The 25,370-nt window shown below is 40.7% G+C and overlaps 1 protein-coding gene across 2 annotated transcripts in view; it reads right to left on the reverse strand.

The window, feature by feature from the left end:
* LOC140728762 (bestrophin-4-like) overlaps positions 1-25,370 on the reverse strand; it is a 38,237-nt gene that overhangs the window by 6,062 nt on the left and 6,805 nt on the right. The window contains exons 3-9 of one of the 2 annotated variants that reach the window (XM_073047715.1): positions 23,771-23,865; positions 14,154-14,387; positions 11,751-11,905; positions 11,096-11,173; positions 9,444-9,596; positions 7,641-7,721; positions 6,726-6,877 (exon numbers count right to left, since the gene is read on the reverse strand). In XM_073047715.1, the coding sequence (XP_072903816.1) occupies positions 6,726-6,877; positions 7,641-7,721; positions 9,444-9,596; positions 11,096-11,173; positions 11,751-11,905; positions 14,154-14,387; positions 23,771-23,865 (948 nt within the window). Of the gene's footprint in view, positions 1-6,725; positions 6,878-7,640; positions 7,722-9,443; positions 9,597-11,095; positions 11,174-11,729; positions 11,906-14,153; positions 14,388-23,770; positions 23,866-25,370 lie in introns of both variants that reach the window. The other variant, XM_073047714.1, reaches the window with a different exon arrangement.

Here is a 25,370-nt window from a genome sequence, read left to right on the forward strand (position 1 = left end):
TCTATTGGAATTATTTTTGGATGTTACTGATAGATAGCTAACCAGGAACCAGCAGAGTAGTATATTTGGATTTTTGTAAAACTTTTATATGCAATACAGGCCTTGATCGACAAGGTTGGTAGACGTGGAACTGGAACTGTTAACTGCCATGAATTGAGAATTAGTTATTGGACAGTAAACAAGAATGGAGATAAATCCTTCTGGATTGATAGGTCTGTGACGGCTGGAATTATTGCCCAGTTATTTGTGATCTATATCAAAGATGTAGATAAGGGAAAAATATGAGTATATTTATCTTTGTTGAACAACACAGAAAAGTCGAGTATTTTCTAAATGGTGATAGATGTTTAGAGAGATCAAAAATTGCTAATGCACAAGTCACCAAGGGCCAAAAATGCAGGTGTATACATGATTAGGAATTCAAATGATATGTTAGACATTATTACTAGATGGTTTTCATAGCTTTTTTTCAATTGTACTGTCTACAGCTTTGGTTTCTTTCCCTAATGAAGGAAGTTCTTGTCTAAGATTAAATGCAGCAAAGATTCAATAGCTTGGTTCAAGGGAAGCATGAGAAATAATTCAGTACACTAGACTGCAAAAGCTTAGAAAAATGAGAGAGGCTCTCACAGAGAGTTATAAAATTTTTACAGTGTTTGATAGGATGGATACAGGGAAGATGTTTCCTCTGGCTAAAAGATCTAGAAACTAGGGGATCAGAATAAGAGGTTGGCTGTTTAGGATTGAGATCTCATCTGCTTTTTATACTGTACCAAAGGACATCCCCTATAATTGTTATTTAAAAAAAAATGTCATCAGCAAGTCCTGCTATGGATTGAAGATTCCTGAACTACTAACTACACATTCATTCGGATGGGATCATCCTTAGTTAAGTTTGGCTGAGGGAATATTCTGACCCTCCATAAAAGCTACATGATACATGCTGCCAAAGGACATTCCCATGGATCAAAAGACAAATGATGCACTATCTATTTGTCTATAAAGCAAATAAAGTTAGTTCTGTTTATGAAATGCAGCAGGCCACTTTTAATACTGCTGGAGAACCAATCCACAAGATGCTCCAGTTTTGTGATTTTTCTGACTTGGCGTTAGCACTACATCCAATTAACACACTGAAAATCCAATTTCTAATCTTTAATATTTTACTTGTTAGGGAGCCATTAATCAGAAGGTATAATTTTAAAGTAAGAGGAAAGGAACAAGGGCAAAGGAGATTAACAATATAGTGGCTTCCGGTCGATTGGGACATGTCAGGCCCATTTTGGCTCATTTAAGTGGCTGACCCAATTAGCCAATTTCATGGAAATAGTTAAAAGGTATCAACAAGACAAAGTACTGAGTAACAACTTATGTCCTTAAATGAAATAGAGAACAAATTAGAACGCTACCAATATCTCTAGGTACTATTAAACCTTGTATTTGTTCCTAATAGTTATTGATGAAGGAATTCCACTGTTCTTTTGATTACTGCAGTATTATAAAACTGTATATTTGTTCCTAATAGTTATTGACAGAGAAATTCATCTAGATTACACTTCTGTGTTCTTTTGATTGACTGTAAATGAACAAAATCAATCCAGATACCTAGTGTAGATAATGGACTGTCTTCAGAACCAGAATCAGATTTGTTATCACCAGCACATGTCATGAAATTTGTTACCTTAGCAGCAGCAGCAGTACAATGCAATAAGTAATAATAAATAAATAAATAAACAAACAAACAAACAAATAAATGAATAAATAAGTAGAACAATTACAGTAAGTAAATATATGTATATTAAATAGTTGGATCAAAAATAGTGCAAAACAGAAATAATATTTTAAGAAAAGCGAGGTAGTGTTCATGGGTTCAATGTCCATTCAGAAATTGGATGGCAGAGGGCAAGAAGCTGTTCCTGAATCGCTGAGTGTGTGCCTTCAGACTTCTATACCTCCTTCCTGATGGTAACAATGAAAACAGGGCAAATCCTGAGTGATGGGGGTCACTGATAATGGACGATGCCTTTCTGAGGCACTGCTCCTTGAAGATGTCTTGGATACTACAGAGGAAGTATGCAGAATGGAGCTGACTGATTTTACAACTTTCTGTAGCTTCTTTCGGTCCTGTGCAGTAATTCCCTCCCCCACCATACCTGGCAATGATGCAGCTTGTCAGAATGCTCTCCACTTTACATCTATAGAAGTTTTTGAGTGTTTCAGGTGACAAATCAAATCTCTTCAAACTCCTAATGAAATATAGTCACTGTTTTGCCTTCTTTATAGCTCCATTGAAATGTTGGGACCAGGTTAGATCCTCAGAAATCTTGACACCCAGGAACTTGAAATTGCTCACTCTCACCACTTCTGATCCCTCTATGAGGATTGGTATGTTTTCCCTTGTCTTACCCTTTCTGAGGTCCACAATCAGCTCTTTTGTCTTACTGATGTTGAGTGCAAGAAAGGTTGTTGCTGCGACACCACTCCACTAGCTTGTATATCTTGCTAATGTATGCCATCTCATCTCCATCTGAGATTCTATTAACAATGGTTGCATCATCAGCAAAATTTATAGATGGTGTTTGAACTACACCTAGCCACACAGTCATAGGTATAGTGGGAGTAGAGCAGTGGGCTAAGCACACACCCCTGAGGTGCACCAGTGTTGATCGTCAGCGAAGAGGTATTATCACCAAACCGCACAGATTGTGGTCTTCTAGTTTGGAAGTTGAGGACCCAATTGCAGAGGGAGGTATAGAGGCCCAAATTCTGTAGCTCATCGATCAGGATTGTAGGAATGTTGGTATTAAATGCTGAGCTATAGTCAATGAACAGCATCTTGATGTAGGTGTTTGTATTGTCCCAAGTGATCTGAGGCTGTGTGAAGAGTCATTGAGATTTCACCTTCCATAGTCCTATTGTAGCGATAGGCAAATTGCAGTGGGTCCAGGTCCTTGCTAAGATAGGAATTGATTCTAGCCCTGACCAACCTCTCAAAGCATTTTATCACTGTAGATATGAGTGTTGCTGAACGATAGTCATTAAGGCAGTTCACACTACTCTTCTTAGGCAATGGTATAATTGCTGCCTTTTTGAAAACAGGTGGGAACTTCTGCCTGCAGCAGTGAGAGGTTGAAAATGTCCTTGAATACTCCCGCCAGTTGGTTGGCACAAGTTTTCAGACCTTTACCAGGTACTCCATCAGGGCCTGTCACCTTGCAAGGGTTCAACCTTCTTAATGACAGCCTAACATCGGCCTCTGAGACAGAGATCACAGTGTCACCGGCTGCAGTAGGGATCTTCACAGCTATAGTAATATTCTCCCTTTCAAAGCAGGCATCAAAGGCATTGAGATCATCACTGCCAGTTATGCTATCGAGTTTCTCTTTGCAAACCCTGCCCCAGAGTGGACGTGCATCCCATGTCGCCTCCAACCTCGTTTGAAATTGTTTCTTAGTTCTTGAAATATCTACACATGTTTTAATGAAGTTGGTAACAATTGCGGTGTACGAAGATGTATCCCTGAATACAGTCTAACCCACTGATTCAAAGCAGTCCTGTAATCGCTCCTGTGCTTCCCTTGTTCAAACCTCCTTGGTCCTCACTACTGGTGCTGCATTCTTCAGTCTCTGCCTATACTCAGGGAGTAGAAGTACAGCCAGGTGATCAGACTTCCCGAAGTGAGGGCATGAAATAGCACGGTAGGCATTCCTGATGGTGGTGTAACAGTGGTCTAGCATGTTGTAGTACAAGTGATTTGTTGATGGTAATTATTTTGTTACATTTTCAAACTGGCCTGGTTAAACGCCCCCAAAATGATGGAGAAGGCACCAGGGAGTGCTGTTTCGTGCATGTTGATCCCATTGCTCAGATCATCTGGAGCCAGTCTGACATTGGCCTGAGGCGGAATGTACATTGATACCAAATTGATCACTGAAATCTCTTGTGGCAGGTAAGATGGGACAGCACATAACTGTGAGGTATTCCAGGTCTGGTGAGCAGAATTGCGAGAATGCTAATACATTTGTGCGCCAAGCACGGACCCCCACCTCCACTTCTGAGAGACTTGCCAGTCCGATCCTGACGGTGCATAACGAACCCATCAATCCGAATACTGTATCTGGTGTGGAAGGGGTTAATCAGAAATCTGTGAAACAAAGGATGCAAGTGTCCTAATGTCCCTCTGATTCAGCACCCTAGCTTTGAGATCTTCAATTTTATTTAATACAGACTGCAAGATAGTCAGTATTGGAGTTGAAAACCCCGTTTTCTAAAACAGACCTGTGTCCCTGAACGACAGCCACGTTTCCTACGAGGAAGTTTCTTCTGGTGAGAAGTATGGCCACAATGGGCATTGTTTCCATTGGTTTTAAGCGGTGATAGTTTATTCGACTACATTAAGACATCTTTATTAACTGTGCAGAACTGGGAAACACTTGTGATTCTCAGCTGTATCAGGTTGAAGTGGGAATATTTAATGATATCCATCCACCTGTGGTGCATGAGATTGCTGTCTTAAAGGCACCTGGGAATAGTTGGACAATATTTCATACAATCATTCATACAATGCTTCCGATGATTGCATCCTCCAAATCTTCATTTTCATTGTAACATTCAAGATGATTGTCGATACCTTCAATTCTTCGTAATTCCTAACTTGTTGAAATAATGAAAATAATTTCATTTTCACTCCCAGTTGTTTCTGGCTTCTTCAAACAGACAGACAGACATACTTTATTGATCCCGAGGGAAATTGGGTTTTGTAGAAATATAGCAATTTAAAACTATAAATAATTAAATAATAATAAGTAAATTATGCCAAGTGGAAATAAGTCCAGGACCAGCCTATTGGCTCAGGGTGTCTGACACTCCGAGGGAGGAGTTGTAAAGTTTGATGGCCACAGGCAGGAATGACTTCCTATGACGCTCAGTGTTGCATCTCGGTGGAATGAGTCTCTGGCTGAACGTACTCATGTGCCTAACCAGTACATTATGGAGTAGATGGGAGACATTGTCCAAGATGGCATGCAACTTGGACAGCATCCTCTTTTCAGACACCACCGTCAGAGAGTCCAGTTCCACCCCCACAACATCACTGGCCTTATGAATGAGTTTGTTGAATCTGTTGGTGTCTGCTACCCTCAGCCTGCTGCCCCAGCACACAACAGCAAACATGATAGCACTGGCCACCACAGACTTGTAGAACATCCTCAGCATCGTCCGGCAGATGTTAAAGAACCTCAGTCTCCTCAGGAAGTAGAGGCGGCTCTGACCCTTCTTGTAGACAGCCTCAGTGTTCTCTGACCAGTCCAGTTTATTGTCAATTCGTATCCCCAGGTATTTGTAATCCTCCACCATGTCCACACTGACCCCTTGGATGGAAACAGGGGTCACCAGTGCCTTAGCCCTCCTCAGGTCCACTACCAGCTCCTTAGTCTTTTTCACATTCAAGACTGAATGCTTGACACCGCAGTGAGCAAAACAGTTCAGAATTGTCTTACTGCTTATTTCTTACCAACTATGAGTGACAAAAATCATTGCTTTCTGAATGCAACACATGCAACTGATGGTATTTAAAAACTGATCACTCTAAACATGATGTGGTATCTAACAGCCACACAAGTGCACGTGACTGATGCTAATTATAAACTGTTCAGCAACAGTCTCCTGCGCCAATTAATCAGCATTGCGTTCAAATAAATGAAGGGAACCCTGACATTTTTCTTTATTTAGTTTTTGTTCTTTAAGCATTGACCGAAATAAATGGCTGCCCCAGTCAATTGATTGTCCAATTAATCAGAATCCACTGTACATTTTTTTCTCCAGATGTTGTTAGTACATAAAATTCCCCATTATAAGCTATAATGGAAATGATATTTACAGGCTTTAAGAAGGGAAGCAGATAAATAGCAGGGTTAAGAAAATCAGGCACAGAGCGAGGTAGAATGAATGGGACAAAGCCCTTTCATTAATCCATTATAGGGAGTAAGCCCATAATGTTTTTTTTGTGTTGTACAATTTTATAATAGTGCTGGTAACCATAAGGTCAAAGGGCTCAAAAAGGTTTACTTAATGTCCCTTGCCTGTTGACGTCTTCTGGAAAATGTCTTTACTGAATAATCATCCATTATGTCCCAAGTTGAAATAAGCTTCAAACATTTACTGACAGCAATCATGTAAAAAATTGCCGCTTGAGTACCAAAAGGTGGGACTATGAGATATCTTTAGAAGGAAGGAAGGCAGCAAATAGGTTGAGAAAGGAAAAGGAATAAATATGTTTCTAAGGAATCAAGGAATAATAACTTCAGTTCTCCGAGGAATAATTAGGTTTAGATTGTGATAACACAGAGCAAAAAGGTAAAATGCAAATATTCAGGTGATTTCACCTGTTGGAGCCAATGTACTTGTCTTAATAGATACTTGAATTTGCTCATCCTGGAAGAACTTATTTTAAGAAGATATATTGCATACACAGCTTTCAAGTAGCACATCCCATAGGTTGGCATGTATAATTTTGTCGGAGTTGTTACAGTGGTCAGCAGAACCATTGCAATTGTTTTTGCCAGCTCCATAAATTTTGTTAACTAAGAAGCTAAACACAGAGATTCTTGTGGATTCTGAGTCTCGGCCCAAGACCTTGACCGTTTATTTCCCTTCTGATGCTGTCTAACCTGCTGGGTTCCTCCAGTGTTTTGTGTGCTACTTAAAAGTTAAATGGTTTACTTAACCTGGTGTCAAAAGTGGAGCCATGGAAGGAAGGTTTCCAGTGTTCAGTTGTTGCAACTGTGTATGGAGGCTTAGGGTCACTATCATCCCAATATTTGTCCTTTTCAAGAGCTGGTAGGTTCTGGTGCATCTCATCAACTGCCAGGAGTGAAACCTCAAAAATAAAAGTGAAGAATATGAATTTCAATTCTTTCCTGGCAAACACATCATTTGTGCAATCATTTGCTTAATAAATTTGTTATTTCTGAATAAGGGGATTTCTCTCCATCAGAGGGTGCTTTACCCTTAGACTACCAAATAAACAGAAGCTGTTACAGGTCAGCCTGTTAAAAATTGCTTAATAATTATGAATAGAATAGAATTGTTAGCAAGCTATGGTTTATATATGATGTAATTTGAGTTTCTGTTTAGCTGCTAGTATCCACATTTCTTTATGATTCAGCTTGATCCTTGCAATGTTACATTGGACTTAAAGTGCACACATTAGGAGGCCCAAACATCGGTGACTCATTACTACTTGTTAAGCTCTGCTTTGCAGACAAGACCACCACAGCTCCCCTATGGCATTCAGGATTCCAGACATTGGCCAGACAAATGGAAACTATCGTCCTATCAGGTCATTTCGCCCATTACTTGATAGGGTCCCGTCTGTCTACCAGATTTGCAGGCCATAATTCTCCATTAGCTTTACTCATTAGGTTTGGAATCTGGTCTTGTGATTTATTTTAGAAACTATTCTTTTGTAGCGTTTTATCCAATTCCAAATAATGACTCACAGCATGGATCAATTTGATGGGGAATTTCTTGAAAATTATTTTATTCTAGCAGTCTGGCAGCTGGGTAAACCTCCACTGGATGGGCTGGAAGGTGAACATGGAAGTGCAATCTATGCAATAAACTGACAATTTACCACTTACTTGGAAATTCCTATCGATGAGCCAGTTTGCCTCAAAGTCATCATCATCTTCACCAAAAGGGTTAATTAACTGTTCAGCCACCTATTTGAATTTACACGATAATGTTAACAGTGACAATGGGAGCTGATTTTATTTCTTCTTACTTCCCCTCTCCAATGCCCATGTTTTCCTTAACCCCTCAAGAAGAACTGTGGCACAATAATAGAGATGGCAGGCTGTAGAGCTCTTGTCTTATGGCAGTGGCAGCTTAGATTCACACTTGACTTTCAGTGCTGTTTATATTGAGTTACATATTTTGTTTATGATTGCACGAGTTTCCTCCCACATCTCAAAGGCATGTGGCTTGGTACATCAGTTGGCCAGTAAATTGTCCCTAGTGTACAGATGAGTGATGAAATGGAATTAGTGTGGCTGAGTGTATGATAGTTGTGTCAACTCGGTGAACAATAGGGTGTATTTCCATGTTGTATGAATTTATATGGACTATTAGCAGGGTTAAACTTCATCTGTAGTCAGCCTTCATGCCTGAAATTAAAAAAGTCTCAACAGACTTTTCATGATTGAGCATTCAACTGATTACGTTTCATTGATCATCCCGAGAGATCGGTAATGGATGTGTGGAGCTTGGAATTTGGCCGACCTTAGTATTAACTGGCATGGATGCATGCAAGCCAATTGTATTATCACTTCCAGCAGAGACCATTTAATTTGTTCCTTACCAGGGATAATTAATTTCTTGCTAAGCCTTTATGGAATAGTTTCACTTCATGTGATTCTTTAACATATTCAAATGTTTGGGAGCAGTTCAAATAATTCCAAGTAAAAATTAGACACAGTTTCACAATTATTCATTCATTCTTCCACCATTGCTAATGGATGTTACCACAGAGGGAAATATGAAACACAATTTTCAACAGTATCTAAACTACTACCAATGTGAACCAAATTTCAAATGAAAAATAATGCTTATTATAAAATTGCTCTTTTTCTTCTGAATGAGTTTTGGTGTAAGTGTTTTTCAAGATCACCTTTATTCCTGCCAACTACTCCCAATCCAATTGCTCCCAATTTTCCAAAGCTTATGAATATTCACAACACATGTCTGATCGATAGAGCAGAAGTTGTACAAAATTAAAAATAAGTAAATAAAACGGTTCATTTTGTTGGTAATTACTTCTTCTTTAGTGTTCTCTTCTACTAAAATGTGCTGCTTCACAGGGAGCAGTGATCTTTGGTATCTCACCCATTTTTCACCAGTGAAGTCTGGTTGTAGGCACTTCAATCAGTTGTGTAAACCTGGAATAAATCTTTTCACTCCACCAAGATTAAAATCTGCTGGTAATCAATCACAGCCTCTCTCCTCTAGTTTAGATGATGTTATCCAATTAAGCACAGATCAGGTTTTGAACAAGAGATTTGCTTGTACAGTTCAATTCAAGCTTCACACTGCTGCTGTCAATCCAATCACCTGGAGCTCCACAGCAGGAATTCTCATTTCAGATAAAATAGAAGCATCGAGTTGTACTATCTACAACAACTGCATTGACTCCAAGGATATCTTTGCACTCTGGCAAAAATGTATCTGTGCACATGCATAATTGACGGTCCCTTATCTTTTAATCTTGCACACATTTCTCCCTCCTAATACGTGTCCAATTTGATTACCCCGATATCTCCACCACAAACCTTTGATTCCAGTATCTGCTCAGTCTGTTTCAGTTTCATTTTCTTACTGTCTTTGTACATCTAACCAATGTTAAACATGTAGCTTTTCTTCTAAATACTTCAATTTGGAATTATTACCTTAAGCCAGCCCGCATAAAAGAAAAACTGTAGAAGGGTGAACACAGGGATGTAAAGGTCGAGTTCGTGGCCTGGATATCCTTGACTGGGATCAAGAAACTGCCGCCCGATTAGGCACGCCAGAAAGAAGCTGTAAACTGCAATGGTGACAACCTGAGAGATAACAAAGCTATAATGTGAGGTGGATGAAATCAGACATCATCACAGTTAGAACTGCTTCCCAAATCTATCTTGAAAGATTCTCTCTTTCTGACTTTGAAATCATGGGAGACTCTCTCTTCCTGTGATTTACTCAGTTAAATATTGCACAATTATTTGAGAGAAAGGCATAAGAGCACCATACAGATCTTCCCGCAAATGAAATATATTTTCTTGGCTGAGATAGGGATTCCCTTGTATCTCTGTGTTACCGTTAGGAGCTTTTGCTTTTTCTATGAGAAATATTTAGATGCAGTTTATATTCTATGAACAGTTTGAATAGTTTGCTTGGAAATTCTTTAGTGGCAACAGCACTTTTGTGCAAGACCCCAGCAGTAATATTACCTTGCCCAAGAAAGACAAGACAGTGTATTGGAAAATGAGCATTTCAAGTGCAAATGTGTGAATAACATATTCCTCTTGAGGAGCAAGTCAGATAGATTGCAGAGTGTGAAGATAAGTGAGTGTTATACCTGGAGCTGGGATCAGTGGGGAAAATTGAAAGGAACTTTGAGAAAATGGATATCGGAAGGAGATATCAAGAGAAGAGATTTCAGGAGTGGGATTTGCGATGAGGAAATGCCAACCCAGCAGAAGTGGATTAGGATCCTTGTAGGTGGCATGGGGACATTGGTGAAAAGGAATTATCGAGCCTGGATATAAGTGTGAATGTGAAGGCAGCAGGATACTCAGCTGGGGGCTTGAGCAATATTGGTATTGGGGGGAGGGTGTATGGGGGGGATGTGATGGTAGTTAGATTAAATACAAAGCAAAATTCTGCCAGAAGATCTTTGCATATTGTCCAGCCATATAATTTTGTTAATGTCTGCTTCTGTGTCTATGGTCCACACTATTCCAGGGCCTTGCACATGCAAAGAGTTTTGGGCAAGTGACATCAAACGTAATGTTTGGCTTCACCATACAAACCTAACATATCATATACCAACAGGGGGAACCAAAGTAGGTTTTCAGAGCTTCTCAATGTGTACATAAAGGTGCACATAGTCATTGAGTTCTTTAGTGCACTGAAACATAGAATTAAATATTCTCCTACAAAGTACCAAGATTTATAATCATTAAACATTAAACGTATGCCATGTAACATCAATCTTGGTTTGTTTTGGGACACTCAGTTTCATGGTAACTCTGTATTGACGTTGGACTGCATAATAAACAATAAAGATAAACAAATAGAAACGATCTAAAATCAGGATCGGATCAGATTTTGCAGTTGTTGACTCTCCAGGAAGAATGAGTAAATTTTGGCTGGTGGCATTCTCATCTATTACAAGGTTCTGCAGCTGTTTTGAAAGTAATTTAATTTCTGAGAGATGGCAGAAGTTTTTTTCTGTCTGTGATAAAGTGGTGACAACACTCAATCAATCATCTTTGGATATCATACTTGATTTTATCAATCCAGATTTGAGCCATGTACCTGAAACAACATTTCCTACCTGTGTGTAGACCAGGGGAACGCTGATCCAGTCATAACTGTACAGCTTCTCACACTGGCTGCGCAAGCTGTGTACTTCCTGTGAAGAAAACACACATTTCATGACAGTGGAATGAGAATAGACTCTTCCATAACTTTTAAAAGTGTTGTAGTTATGGGTCTCTGATCAATAACACAAATAGTTCTGACTTTTTCATTAGCACATGACTGCCTTGAAATTCTAAATCAGAGCTGGGGAATTGCAAATGTTATTTGGCCATCCAAGAACGAGGAGAGGGTTAAACTGGCAATTGCATGTTGATCAATTCGAGAAGTTTTCTTTAGACTTATTTCAAAAGGGATTAATACAGTCAACAAGCAACAACAAGTAATGAATTGGTGTTTATCTCACCCGTGGTGTCAGGGGTGAAATGTCATAGTTTGATGCCTTGCACTATCCAGATCCCTTCATTTACGTATCAAATATGTACTGTTTTCCCATGTTTATTCATTCAAAAATTATACTTCGGAAACTTTGTAGAAGCAAATTTGTGAAAACCTTTTAAAGTGCAATTCTTGTATAGTAAGAGTAGGAAGAATGACTCCTGTGTTTCTGACTGTTAGTTTGAAAAAAGGGCCAGGGTACAGACACTTACCAAGCAGGTGCAGATACTCACTCTGAAGATATGAGCCAACGATACATAGTCACTGATTCGGTCTTCCTTCCTCGCCTTCACCGCTAAATTGACAAACCATACACAGGGAACCCAGAACTTGTTGTGAGGTGAATTCAAGCTTTCAAACTTTTTGTGCTCATCTGGAGTCATGAAACCTGGGAGCATTAAAAATAAGACACGGAAAAGGATAAGGAAATCAATTTGTGAAGTCCTGAACAACCGCTGTGTATTATAGAATTTCTCCTAACATTTTGTTATTCTGGGATTTTTTATTTTCATGGCCAGAGGGCAAGAAGAAATACTAGCCCACGTTATTGAAATGTAGCATTTAAATTTTATGACTGTGGTTCTAATTTCATGGCAGCATTAAATACAGCCAAATGTAGTTCTTTCTAATCTCCTTAAAGAAGCCATAATTTTGTTTGAGTTGAGGTTGTCATCAAAATCTTCAATTAGAAGAGCAGCACAATTGAACCAAATCCTGCCCTCAGTCAACGCCAATCTATCTGTTTTCAGCCTGGGTCTTTGAATAACCAGCTGTGGAAAATCTTATCTTTCCCTGTCAATGATTACTGAGACCAGCTCCATAGTTGCTGCCAGTTCCTGCTGATGTTGTGTGAGGGAGTTCATGTCTAATGAACTGAATTGAGTTTTTTTGATGAAAACACATGATAAGGGTAGTGCAATGGGTGTTGTCTACAGGGACTTCATTTAGGCATTTGATGAGGTCCCTCATGGGCTTGATTTAGAAGATTAAGATGTATGGAATCTGTAGTGTCTTGATCAATTCAATTCAACACTACCTTGGTCCTAGACAACAGGGCATAATGGTGAAGATTCTTATCTCTATATAAGAATCAGATTTATTATCATGGACATATATTATAAAATTGTTGTATATGATATGGATGAAAATGTAGATGAAGTTTGCAGATGACACAAATCGGTGGAGGTGTGGATAGTGAAGAAGGTTATCAAAGGATACAGCAGGTTGTAGATCAATTGGAGATGTGAATGGAGAAATGGCCAACAAAGTTTAATCCATACAAGTGTGAGTTGTTCCACTTTATGAGATCAAATGTACAAGGAAGGTATACAGTGAATGCAGGACTCTCAAGAACAGTCAAAAGGCTTGTTCTGACCCTGAGGAACAAGCCAAGATGTGCAGAGTAGTCTTGGCTTGCACGTCCATAGCTTCCTGAAAGTGGCAACGCAAGTAGAGAGGGCAGTAAAGAAACCAAATGGGTTGCTTGACTTCGTCATTTGGGGCACTGAGAATGGAAGTTGGAAAGTCATGCTGCAGTTGTGTAAAAAAATTGGATAGGGCCACATTTGGAGTATTGTGTGAGGGGAGAGCTGGCAGAGGAAGTTATAAAATTATGAGAGACATGGATAGAGTTGGTGGTCAGAATCTTCCTCGCAGGAGGGAAATGTCAAATATTGGAGACTACTTTAAGGTGAAAGGTGTGGGGTGGGGGAAAGTTTTAAGGAGATGTATGAGGCAAAATTTTTACACAGAGAATGATAGGTGCGTAGAATGCGTTGTCGAGGGAGTGATGGAAGCAGATTTGAGAGTGATGTTTAGGAGACATTTAAATAGGCACATGAACATGAAAGGATTAGCTTAATTTGGCAACATAGTTTGGTTTATTACCTCACCACAACCCTCAAAATTTCTTTCCTTCATGCTAACTCCACTTGATCTCTTCCCTTGACTTTAATTACTCACCTCTCTAATCAGCTCCCCTGCACTGGGCATTCTCCCTGCCTCTGACCATCTCCCACCTTCCTGGTGGTTCTCTGATCCCAGACTTCGGTCATCCCTGACCTGTCAGTCATTCCCAGCCTCTGATCTCAGCCGCCTGCTCCCTTTAGCTGCTAATCACATCCCGTTCACCACACCTCATGGGCCACTGTAATCCCCTCCACTTCTCTTTCCCTGGATTGAACATCTATCTAACACTCTAATCAAATACGTTATCTGGTCACTTAACGTGTCCTACCCTGATGACCTCGCCTCCACCCTAGCTCCCCCTTTCCATATGGTTGTTCATTCATTGGATATTCTCAACTCAGCCAATTTGCACTGTTGCACTGCCTGTCAGAGGCCATTGACCTTCCCTAACTTGGTCTGTCAATGCTCCCCCACCTTTGATTACTTCAATAATACTTACTTTTTTTAGTAATTATTCAAAAATTACTTCAGCATTATTCAAGTAATGATATTATTTAGTATTATTAATATTTGCTTTCTCAGTGTCCTCCTTTCATTTCCCCCACTCCCCATTCTCTTCCTTCCCTTTAAATCGTCTCATACAGTCCAGTAGCTCCCAGACACGAATAGAGCCAAACCCAGGTGAGGGCTTTCACACTCTCCTATTGACTGCCCTGATGCTTTCCTACCTGCCTCCATCATGTGTCTCATGGTGGGAAAGCGTTTGTAGACGGCAGTGCTGACTGAACGGAAAGTGAGAACAGAGGCGAGGTTTGCATAGCGCATTAACGTCCTTCGCAGCATCCTGCCGTACTCGTCTGTGCCTTGGACATGACAGGAAACCGTACACATGAGGCGGTCAAGCCAAGGCATGTTCTGATACTGGTTCCACCAACGTGACACAACCAGACTTACGTAGAACCCTAGGGAGAGAGACCACCAGTGAGCCAGCATCCAAGGACATATCGGTCACCTTATGATTTCTCCTCTGTGCTTTTATATCACAATATGTAATGTTCTTGCCAAAGATGGATAAAGAAAAATATACCAATATGTACATACCATGCCTCTGTTCTCGCTGTTTCACACTGTTTCAAGATGTCATATGTAATACACTCCTGATGTGGGCTAAATTTCATAGAGCTTTAGAGGGAAGGGGTTGGGGATTTGTGGGTTTGATGTCCTTGCTGGGTTTTCTGTGTGGGTAATCTGCTGGTTTTTGTGTATGGGAGAGTGGGTTGGTGTTTTGATGTTGTTGGTGCTGTTCTTTTTTGCAAGGGAGCAGGTTGAGGGTTTGATGTTGTTTATGCTGTTTTTTGTGAGGGAGGGGGTTGGGGGTTTGGAGTTTTTGATGTTCCTGCTGCTGTCTTCTGGGTGGGCGATCTGCTGGGTTTTGTGCGGGGGTGGGGGAGTTGGGGGGGTTTCTGGAGTTTTGGTGTTCCAGCTGCCTTTTTCCATCCGGGTGAACGATGTTAGTTTTTTTTGTGTGATTGAGGGGTTGAGGAGTTTGGGCTTTGTGAGTTTTGTTTCTTTTTCCTTTTCATGTGGGTGGGATGGGGTGTTGATGTCATTTCTTTCAACAGTTCCTGTGGCTTTTCTATATTTCATGGCTATCTGGAGAAAAGGAATATCAGAATTGTACATGCATACTTTGACAATAAAATGAACCCTTTGAACCTTTGGAAAGGCTTCTTTGCAGTGAAGAAGGACAAGAATCAATTACATAGTGGCTGGCTCTTTTAAAGGGAGGAAGAGTGCAAGGACATTGTGAAATGAGGGAAAAGTGGCATCAATAGTGTGTGGGTGCTTTGCTCCTCTTGAGATTGTTGAGTGATTTGGCAGCTAGTAAGGGCCAATAAAAAGAGGTTAGGTTTAAGCAGAACAGCAGTTGTTGGAATGGACAGGGTTAGAGTGGTTTGAGGCTCTGGCTCAAGGGGCTTTTGAGAGGAGAGGTGGAGGCTAAGGTAGCTTTCTGTTGAGTTCCCTTCTCTCTTAGTCTATTATTGCCTAGTAGTGCAGTGACAGGAGAAGAAAACGAACAGATAATGCAAAGTACCCAGTGACCATCTCCCTCAACAGCATGTATACCACTTTGAATATTATTGGGGGGTGTTCTACCAGGAAAAAAGTGCAGCAACCAGATCTCTGGCAAACTTAGAAGGAAAGGTGGGTGGGGGGGGGGTGGAAGTGGAGTGTAGTGGTGAGAGGGGTTTCAATAGCATTGGACAGCAAACTTTTTCGAAAGCATTGTTTCCTCAGAAATGTTTTCTAGTTATGATAGACCACTTGAAGCTGAACACAAATATAATTTCAGACTACTTGTATCAGTAGTAATTTGGAGAAACAAGATATTGACTTTTATTAAATATAGTGTGTTTTTTTGCATAATGGTGCTGACATTTCCAGTAGTACAACTAAGCTAAAAATGTCTTGTTGATGATTTTCATTTGTACTCAGTGTCTGGGGATTCTTGCTTAAGTGTCCAACAATAATCAGCCAGCATTGATGGATTCCAGTTGCCCTGGTGCCGTTTCTCCATGACCGCAATGTCCTGGTAAAATCTTTCACCGTGATCATCACTGACATCGCTAAGATTCGCAGGGAAGAAGTCTAAATGGGAATGCAGAAAATGTATCTTTTGTGACAAGTTACACTTCCTGGTTTTGTATGCTTGAAGCATGTTGTCAACCAGCTGCATGTAGTTTTGTGCTCTGTAGTTGCCAAGAAAATTTTCAACAACATTCTTGAATGCCTTCCATGTGATTTTCTCCAGTCCCATTAGAAATTATTTGAATTGCCTGTCATTAATGACCTGTTTTATTTGTGGACCGACAAAAATAGCTTCCTTATTCTTGGTGTCAGTTATTCTGGGAAACATCTGTCTCAAATATTGAAATCTATCATGACAACTTTTGTGCCTGGTGACAGCAGATTCCATCCTTGCAGTCTTGAACCCAGTAATACTGCTTTTGCCTTTGACAAACCCAAGTCTCTGACCAGGTCATTTAACAGACTGGGTTATCAGATGAGGCTCACTTGACATAAAGTGTTCAAAATCTGTTTTAGTATCAACATTGTTTTCCATTCCTGGCTTGTGCACCATGGCATCTTCGTCTGTCTCCTCTAGACTCCATGTCTCTGGTGGCTTCGGTACTGGAAGACCATCGTCATGCAGTGCAGGTCTGATGACTGAAGGGAGATTGGGATATTCAATGGATTTCTTGTTTTTAGCAGAGAAACCAGACACACTGGTCAGACAGAAGTAGCTTTCACTTGATCCTTCTGCTCTCTCCATATTATGCAGACAGTGAATGGTGTTGACTTCCAAGTACCTCTGAGCCAAGCTCTGAGATCAACATTACCTGTTGCACGACAAATGTGAGGAACCCAGGCTTTATCTTGGTCGCCAATTTTACCCCCAAAGAGGAGCTCCTAGACTTTCTTAATTAGAGGAGTCACGCTCCGTCTTTGAGATTTAAGTGTAAATAGAACTGAAAGTATCACAACTATTGCAACATTGGCGAGACAAGTGAAAGCAATGCATTGAACAGTGTGTGTGTGTGTGTGTGTGTGTGTGTGTGTGTGTGTGTGTGTGTGTGTGTGTGTGTGTGTGTGTGTGTGTGTGTGTGTGTGTGTGTGTGTGTGATGCTTTTATAGCCTTTCTGAAACCTGTCCTGCAATGCAGCATCCACCCTGCCCAGGCATGAAAACTTTTAGGCTTACATTGTGGGCAACATTTTAATTGACTTGAATTATGAATTGAAATAGCAAATGCAGGTGATTTAAAAATGGTGTGTCATATGGAAATTTCATGGTGATTTCATGATCAGCAGCCCAAAGCCCAGAAGGTACACCCTAAAGTATTCAGGAAGCAAAATCTTTGCCATCCAGTGTATTATGGGAGGAGACAAGAGATGATGTGAGGAAGTCAAATGCAGTGTTAGCATTTCAAGAGTACCAGAATAGAAAAGCAAGGATGTAATGCTGAGACTGGTGAGGCCATATAAGGCATTGGTCAGATCGCACTTGGAGTACTGTGAGCTGTTTTGAGCCCCTTATCTAAGAAGGGATGTGCTGACATTGGAGAGAGCTCAGAGGAAGTTTACGAGAATGATCCCAGATATAAAAGGGTTATTAAATGAGGAGCGTTTGATGGCTCTGGGCCTGTACTTGCTTGTATTTAGAAGAATATGGGGGGCTCTCATTGAAACCTATTGACTGTTGAAAGACCAAGATAGTGTGGATGTGAAGAGGATGTTTCCTATAGTGGGGGAGACTAGGACCAGAGGGCATGGCATCAGAATAGAGGGATGTCCATTTAGAGTGGAGATAAGGAGGACTCTCTAGCCAGAGGTGGTAAATCGGTAGAACTCGATGCCACATGCAGTTGTGGAGGCCAGGTCACTGAGTGTATTTAAGGCAGAGATTGATAGGTTCTTGATTAGTCAAAGCATGAAAGGTTAGAGGGAGAAGGCAGGAGGATAGGGTTGAGAAGGAAAATGGATCAACCATGATGAAATGGCAGAGCAGACAATGGGCCAAAGAGCTTACTTCTGTTCCTATCTCTTAAGGTATTATGGAGATTTTGCAGATGTGAAAGAGATACCCTGATGGTATTTTGCCTCCGAGGTAGCAGGGCCAGGGACATTTCAGATCAGGCCCACAGCATTCTAAAGGGGGAGGGTGAGCAGCCAGATGTCATGTTACATATTGGTACCAACAACATAAGTAGGAAAAGGGATGAGGTCCTGAAGAAAGCATATAGGGAGCTAAGGAGGTAGCTGGAAAGCAGGACCTCAAAGGCTGCCTGTGCTATGCACCAGTGAGGGTAAGAATAGGATGATTTGGAGAGATGAATGTGTGGCTGAAGGTTTGGGTGTAGGGTCAGGTTTCATATCTGTGAATCATGAGAATCTCTTCTGGGGAAGGTATGGCCTGTACAAAAAAGGACAGGTTGCACCTGAGTTCAATGGGAACCAATGTCCCTAGCTAGGGCTGTTGGGAACAGGTTAAGCTAGTTTGGCAGGGGAAGGGAAACTCGAGTGATAGGGAAGAGGATGGGGCAGTTGGTATACAAGTAGATACAGCATGTAGTGAGACTGTAAGGATAGATAGGCAGTTGATAGAGCAAAATTGCAGTCAGTAGGATGGGTTGACTTGTGTTTATTTTAATGCAAAAATTATGAGGAACAAGGATGATGAACTTACAGCATGGATCAGTACACAAAACTATGACGTTGTGGCCATTACGGAGTCTTGCCTGCCACAAGGGCTGAAATGACTGCTGTATGTTCTGGGGTTTGGATGTTTCAAAATGGATAGGGAGGGAGGTAAAAGAGATGGACAAGGGTCATTGCTAATCAGGGATAGTATCATAGCTGCAGAAAGGGGTGATGTTGTGGAGGGATTGTCTCCTGAGTCAGTGTGGGTGGAAATCAGGAATGGGAAGAGAGCAATCACTCTACTAGGGATATTCTATAGACACCTCCCCTCACAAAAAAAGCAACAGAGATACCGAGGAAAAGATCAGGAGGCAGATTTTAGAAAGGTGTAAAAATCACAGGTTTATTCCATGGGTGACTTCAACTTCCCTAATATTGATTGGCACTTCTTTAGTGCAAAATGTTTAGATGGGTGGAATGTGTTAGGTGTGTCCAAGGAGGATTCCTGATACAATTTCTAGACAGGCTGACTAGAGGGAAGGCCAAATTGGTACTAGGCAATGAACCAGGTCAGGTGTCAGATCGTTTGGTGGGCGAGCATTTCAGCAAAAGTGACCACAACTCCCTGACCTTTACCATAGCCTTAGACAGGGATTGGAGCAGATGGTACAGGAAAGTATTTAATTAGGGGAGGAGAAATTATGATGCTATTAGGCAGGAACCTGGAAGCATAAATTGGGAACGGATGTACTCAGGGAGCACCAGCAAGGGGTTCTGGATAGGTTTGTCCCATTGAGGCAGGGATGGGATGGTAGGGTGAAGGAACCATTGTTGAAAAGAGATGCGGAACATCTTCTCAAGAGGAGGAAGAAAGGTTGCTTAAGGATTAGGAAGCAAGAGTAAGACAGGGCTCTAGAGAGTTACAAGGTTGCCAGGAAGGAGCTGAAGAATGTACATAGGAGAGTGAGAGGGTGTATGACCAGGCTTGGCAATCAGGATTAAGGAAAACCACCAAGGTGTTCTACTTGTATGTGAAGAACAGGAGGATGAATAGAGTAAGGGTAGGACCGATGAGGGGCAGTAGAGGAATGTGCCTCGAGTTGGAGGATGTAGGGGAGGTCCTTAAAGAATACTTTGCTTCAGTATTCACCAGAGTGACCTTGATGTTTGTGAAGATAGTGTAAAATAGGCTGATATGCTAAAGCTTGTTGATGTTAAGAAAGGATAAGCAGGAACTTTTGAAAAACATTAGGATAGGTAAATCCCCAGGTTTGGAAGGATATATCCCAGTTTACTCTGGGAATCAGGAGAAGAGGTTGCTGCACACTGGGTGATGGTCTTTGCATCCTCACCGGTCACAGGAGTAATACCAGATAATTGGAAGGTGGCAAATGTTATTCCTTTCTTCAAGAAAGGGAGTAGGGATAACCTTGGGAATTACAGAGCAGTGAGTCTTACTTCAGTGGTGGGAAAATTACTGGAGAAGATTCTTCGGGACAGGGTTTATGAGTATTTGGAGAAGCATAGTCTGATTAGGGATAGCCAGCATGTCTTTGTGAGGTAAGTCATGCTTCATGAGCCTGATTGAATTGTTTGAGGATGTGACAAAGCACACTGATGAAGATAGAACAGTGGATGTGGTGTATATAGATTTTAGTAAGGCATTTCATTGGTTCCCAATGGTAGGCTCATTCAAGAAGTCAGTAGGCATGCAATCCAGGAAAAACTGGCTGTGTGGATTTAGAAATAGCTTGCCCATAGAAGGAAAAGGGGTCTACCTGGAGGTCAGTGACCAGTGATATTCCACAGGGATCTGTTATGGGATCCCTGCTCTTTGTGATTTTTATAAATGACTTGGATGAGGAAGTGGAAGGGTGGGTTAGTAAGTTTGCAGATGACAGGAGGGTTGGTGGAGTTGTGGATAATGTGGAAGGTTGTCATAGGTTACAATAGGACATTCATAGGCAGAGCTGGCTCTGAAGTAGCAGATGGAGTTCAACCTGGAGAAGTGTGAAATGATTCACTTCAGAAGGTCAAATTTGATGGCAGAATACAGGGTTAATGGCAGGATTCTTGGCTGTATAAAGCAACAGAGGGTTCTTGGGGTCCACATCCACAGATCGTTCAAAGTTGCCGGCAAGTTGATAAGGTGGCTAAGAAGGTGTATGGTGTGTTGGCCTTCATTCGTTGGGGGTTTGAGTTCAAGAGCTATGTGGTAATGTTGCAGCTTTATAAAATCCTGGTTAGACCACACTGGGAATATTGTGGCCAGTTCTAGTCACTTCATTGCAGGAATGATGTAGAAGTTTTAGAGAGGGTGCAGAGGAGATTTCTAAGATGCTCCTGGATTAGAGAGCATTTCTTATGAGGGTAGATAGAACAAGCAAGGGCTTTTCTCCTTGGAGTGAAGGAGGATGAGAGGTGACTTGATAGAGGTGTACAAGATGATAAGAGGCATAGATCGAGAGGAAAGCCAGAGATTTTTTCCCCAGGGTGGAAATGGTTAATACAAAGGATTTAATTTTAAGGTGATTGGGGGAAGTATAGGGTGGTTGTCAGAGGTAATTTCTTTACACAAAGTGTGATGACTGCATAGAACACACTGCTGGAGGTGGTGGCAGAGGCAGATGAGATGCATTAGGGGCATTTAAAAAACTCTTAGATAGACACATAGTTGACAGAAAAATAATTGGCTGTGTAGGAGGGAAGGGTTAGATTGAGCTTAGAGTAGGTTAAAAGGTCGGCACAACATTGTGGGTTGAATGGTCTGTAGTGTGCTGCAGTTTTATGTTTTTTGTTAAAAAGGCATAATGTTGTAAGTCATTCCTTTTCGACTTCTCACATCCAGATTGATGCTGCACCCCATAGCCTCAAACAAATAAATGCTTTCCTAAACTGTTTCAATGTTACTACTTAATAATAGATGATTTCAAATGACTGGCTTAATAATTTTGATTTATGGAACATTTTACAGTGAACTCATTCTTTGCTGTATGTAATTATTTACACAGACAGCGGATTCCCATTAGTTGAGACACATTGGGACCAGTACATTATGGCTCAATTAAGCGACTGGCCTAATTAAGTGACTGCCCCAATTAACTAAAGCTTCATGGAAATAATTAAAAAGGTATAAAAAAGACAAACTACAATTTAACTGAGTAATAAATTATGTATTTAAATGAATTACAGAATAAATTAGAACACTACCAATACTACTACAGTACTATAAATCTGTATTAGTTCCTAAAAATTATTGACAGAGGAATTCACCCATGTGTACTGAGCTGTGTTCTTTTAATTGACTGTAAATGAACAAGATCAGCATAGATATCTAGTGCAGATAACGGACTGCTTTCATAAAAGACTTTCAATGATTGCATCCTCCAAATCTTCATTTTCATTGTAACATTCAAAATGATTGTCAATACTTTCAAATTGTTCATAGTCCTAACTTGATGAAGTAGTGAAATCATTTCTTTCTCACTCTCGGCCATTTCTGGCACCTCCAAGCCTGAATGCTTGAATCCGCAGGGAGCAAAACAGTTCTGAATTGTCTTACTGCTTATTTCTTGCCAACTATCAGTGACAAAAATCACCGTTTTTTTGAACTCAGAAACACACAGCTGATGCTACTTGAAAAATATTCACTCTAGCACAGTGTAGTGTCTAACTGTCAGTCATGTGCACACATCTGACTCTAATTAGAAACTGTGCAGCTTCAGTCTCCTACTCCAGTTAAGCCGCACAGTGTCCCAAATAAATGAAGGGAATCCGGCTATTTTCTCGATTAGCTTTTGTTCTTTAAGAGTTGTCGAAAATAAGTATCTGCCCCAATTAACCAATGGCCCAATAAACGGGAATTGAGTTTAAGTTTGGATGCAGCTAATGTCTTGGGCTCCTCAAATTTCAAACTAACATTCATGATTTATTTCCGTTAAAGAATAGAGAAAATAGATATCCATTGATTGAGGCCAAACTTAAATTAGATCCTAATCTGTTACATTGATCAAGGTAACCAACTGTTGATGGGCTACTTTGGGCAAGTGTTCTTTTTGAAACTCAGGGGCTGCTAGTTCTTAAGTAAATTTTCTCTTCATTTACTGATACTTAATGTGGCACACTTTAATGAGATTATCAAATTACGAAGCAATATTTCAAGGGTGCTTCGCAGGTACCATTCTGAAATAAATTCTTTGCTGGGAGAAATAACTGCTGGCCCCAATACCTTCCACAAACTTAGTACTTACCAGCTCTGTCATCCGCGCAGATCTGAATAGTGAATCTGTACTACCAGGTTAGCTTTAATTGGTTTTGTATTTGGATTGCAAAACAAGCACACTTTTGTTTAGTATGGATCCACCCCGAATGTCCAAGTGAATTGTGTTCAAACTACATGCAGCAACTATCAATATATTAATTTACTGTAAGGGATTTTGGTAATCAGATTGAAGTAGGTTTAATTGTTTAACATGGGTGTGCAGCAACAGGTGCTGGAAGCGGGAGAAGATATTGAGACCTTGGCCGACTGGCTGCTGTATTTCAGTGACATGTTTTAGCTATAGATTGAGTAGTCTGGAAATTTTTAACCAAGCAGGGTTGGCTAGCTGAAATATTTTGGTTGACTGTGACACCTGCTTGTCTTGGGCTTGGTAAAATATTCAAACCAAATACCAAGTAATGTCATGAAGTTCTCAATGATATTTGAAGACATAACTGAAATAAGAGTGGGCGTTTAGCAGCCAGCAGGTGTGTTATGCTTCTCCTTCTGATTCTGCAAGAAATTATGCTGCAGTAAGCTTTGGAGCTATCTTTGAAACAGCTGTAGTCTAGAGTTAAACAACATCAAAAATAATTGTCCATTCTAATTCAGGAAAAAGATCATAATCAATTTACCATTGACTGTCAATGCAAGCCTTAGTTGTGACTTTGCATTACTAAATTGGTCTTGTTGCATTAATTTTCAGGTAATGAAACAAGTACAAATATGTTGAAAATATACTCCACCCTAAACTCCAAATCGGTTGTACTGAAAAACACAACATAAAAAATGGTTTGATAACAAGGCCTTGCTACTAAATATCAACTTTATTATACAAAACCAGTTAAGATCAGGAGAATCTGAAATCCAGAAGAATTCTTACCGAGTACAAATGACATTGGGATTAGATCAGCATAATTGTTGCAGTTGATGGCCATTTTCTCAAAAAAACGCTTTTGGCTCTCTTTCAGCATAAACCTACAGATTTTGGAGGAATAAAGTATAAAGACATTACAAAGATAAAAACAAAGTGTTGGAAATACCCAGTGGGCCCGACAGCATCTGCGGTGAGAGAAGCAGTCAGCATCTAAAATTTGAGGTGATAATGTTTCATCAGAACTACAAGCACTCAGGAATTGCAGAGAAATGTGGAGGTCAAGAGAGAGTGAATGACAGTGTTGATTCCTGTTAAGAGAGAGTGGTGATGGTTTGAAAGTTGAGGCCTTTTCAAAGGGGTATAAAGACAGAGAGAAGAATGAGTTTAGAGAGGAGAGGTTAATATCAAAACACTAATTGTTAGAAAAGTAAAATAAAAGAGAATAGTGGAAGTACAGCAGTTCAGATATCTGTGTAGAGGGAAAAGTGGAGTCCATGAGCCATTCCTCATTAGAGGGTCAGTAAGTTCCTTTGCGTTATTGTTTCAGACTATCTGTCTTGGCCCATTACAAGGATGGCATGGCAGCACCTCTATTTTCTTTAGAAGTTTGTGCAGATCTGGCATGTCACTTAAAACCTTGACAAACTTCTGTAGATGTACAGGTGAGAGTGTCCTGACTGCTGGCATCATGGCTTGGTATGGAAACACCAATGCTCAAGAACTGGAAAATCCTACAAAACTACTGGAAACAGCCCAGTCCATCAAAGGAAAAGTCTTTCCCATCATTTAGTACATCTACAAGACAAGCTGCCAAAAGAAAGCAGTATCCATCAACAAGGACCACCACTATCCAGGCTGTGCTCTCTTCTTGTTGTTGCCATGGTGAAGGAGGTACAGGAGCCTTAGGTCCCAAACCACCAGGTTCAGGGACAGTTATTACCATTCATCCATCAGGCTCCCGAACCGGTGTGGACAATATCATTCACCTCATCACTTTGGCACGGGGATGGGAACCACAGCACCAGATCAGAAAGTGGAGGGATGGAGAGGAAGGTAAATGTCAGGGCTAGTTAAAACAGGCTCTGACAGTAATAGATACCGTGTGATGGACAGTTTAAAGTGTGTGTTTTTTAATACTAGGAGAATAAATGCTGGTTAATGGTGATTAACTTAGATCATGGATCTGTAATTGGAACTATGATGTTGTTGCTATTCCAGAGAAAGAAGGACAGGAATCGGTGCTTAATGTCCCAGGGTTTTGATGTTTTAGTAAAGGTAGAAAGTGAGGTTAAAGAGGCTGCACAACTAATCAAGGACAATTTTTTTTTAGCGTGTCACACCAGACAGTCAGCCATTCTTGACTGGCACGTGGTGTCAGGATTGGTCTCCTTTCGGATTAACCAGGTCATGGTATGAACGTTCCTGACCCAACCCTTGTTTTTTTATGAGGCCAAGTGGAAAGTGTGCTTGGGGGTAGCCCGACTTGGATTCGAACTCGGGAGCCTTTGCTCTGGAGTCCGGCGCTGATGCCATTGCGCCACTGGCCGGCCCAATCAGAGACAATATCACAGCTGCACTCAGGGAGGACATAATGGAGGGTTTTTCC

This window comes from Hemitrygon akajei, chromosome 6 (assembly GCF_048418815.1).
Source record: "Hemitrygon akajei chromosome 6, sHemAka1.3, whole genome shotgun sequence".
In the NCBI taxonomy this organism is placed as follows: Eukaryota; Metazoa; Chordata; class Chondrichthyes; order Myliobatiformes; family Dasyatidae; genus Hemitrygon; species Hemitrygon akajei.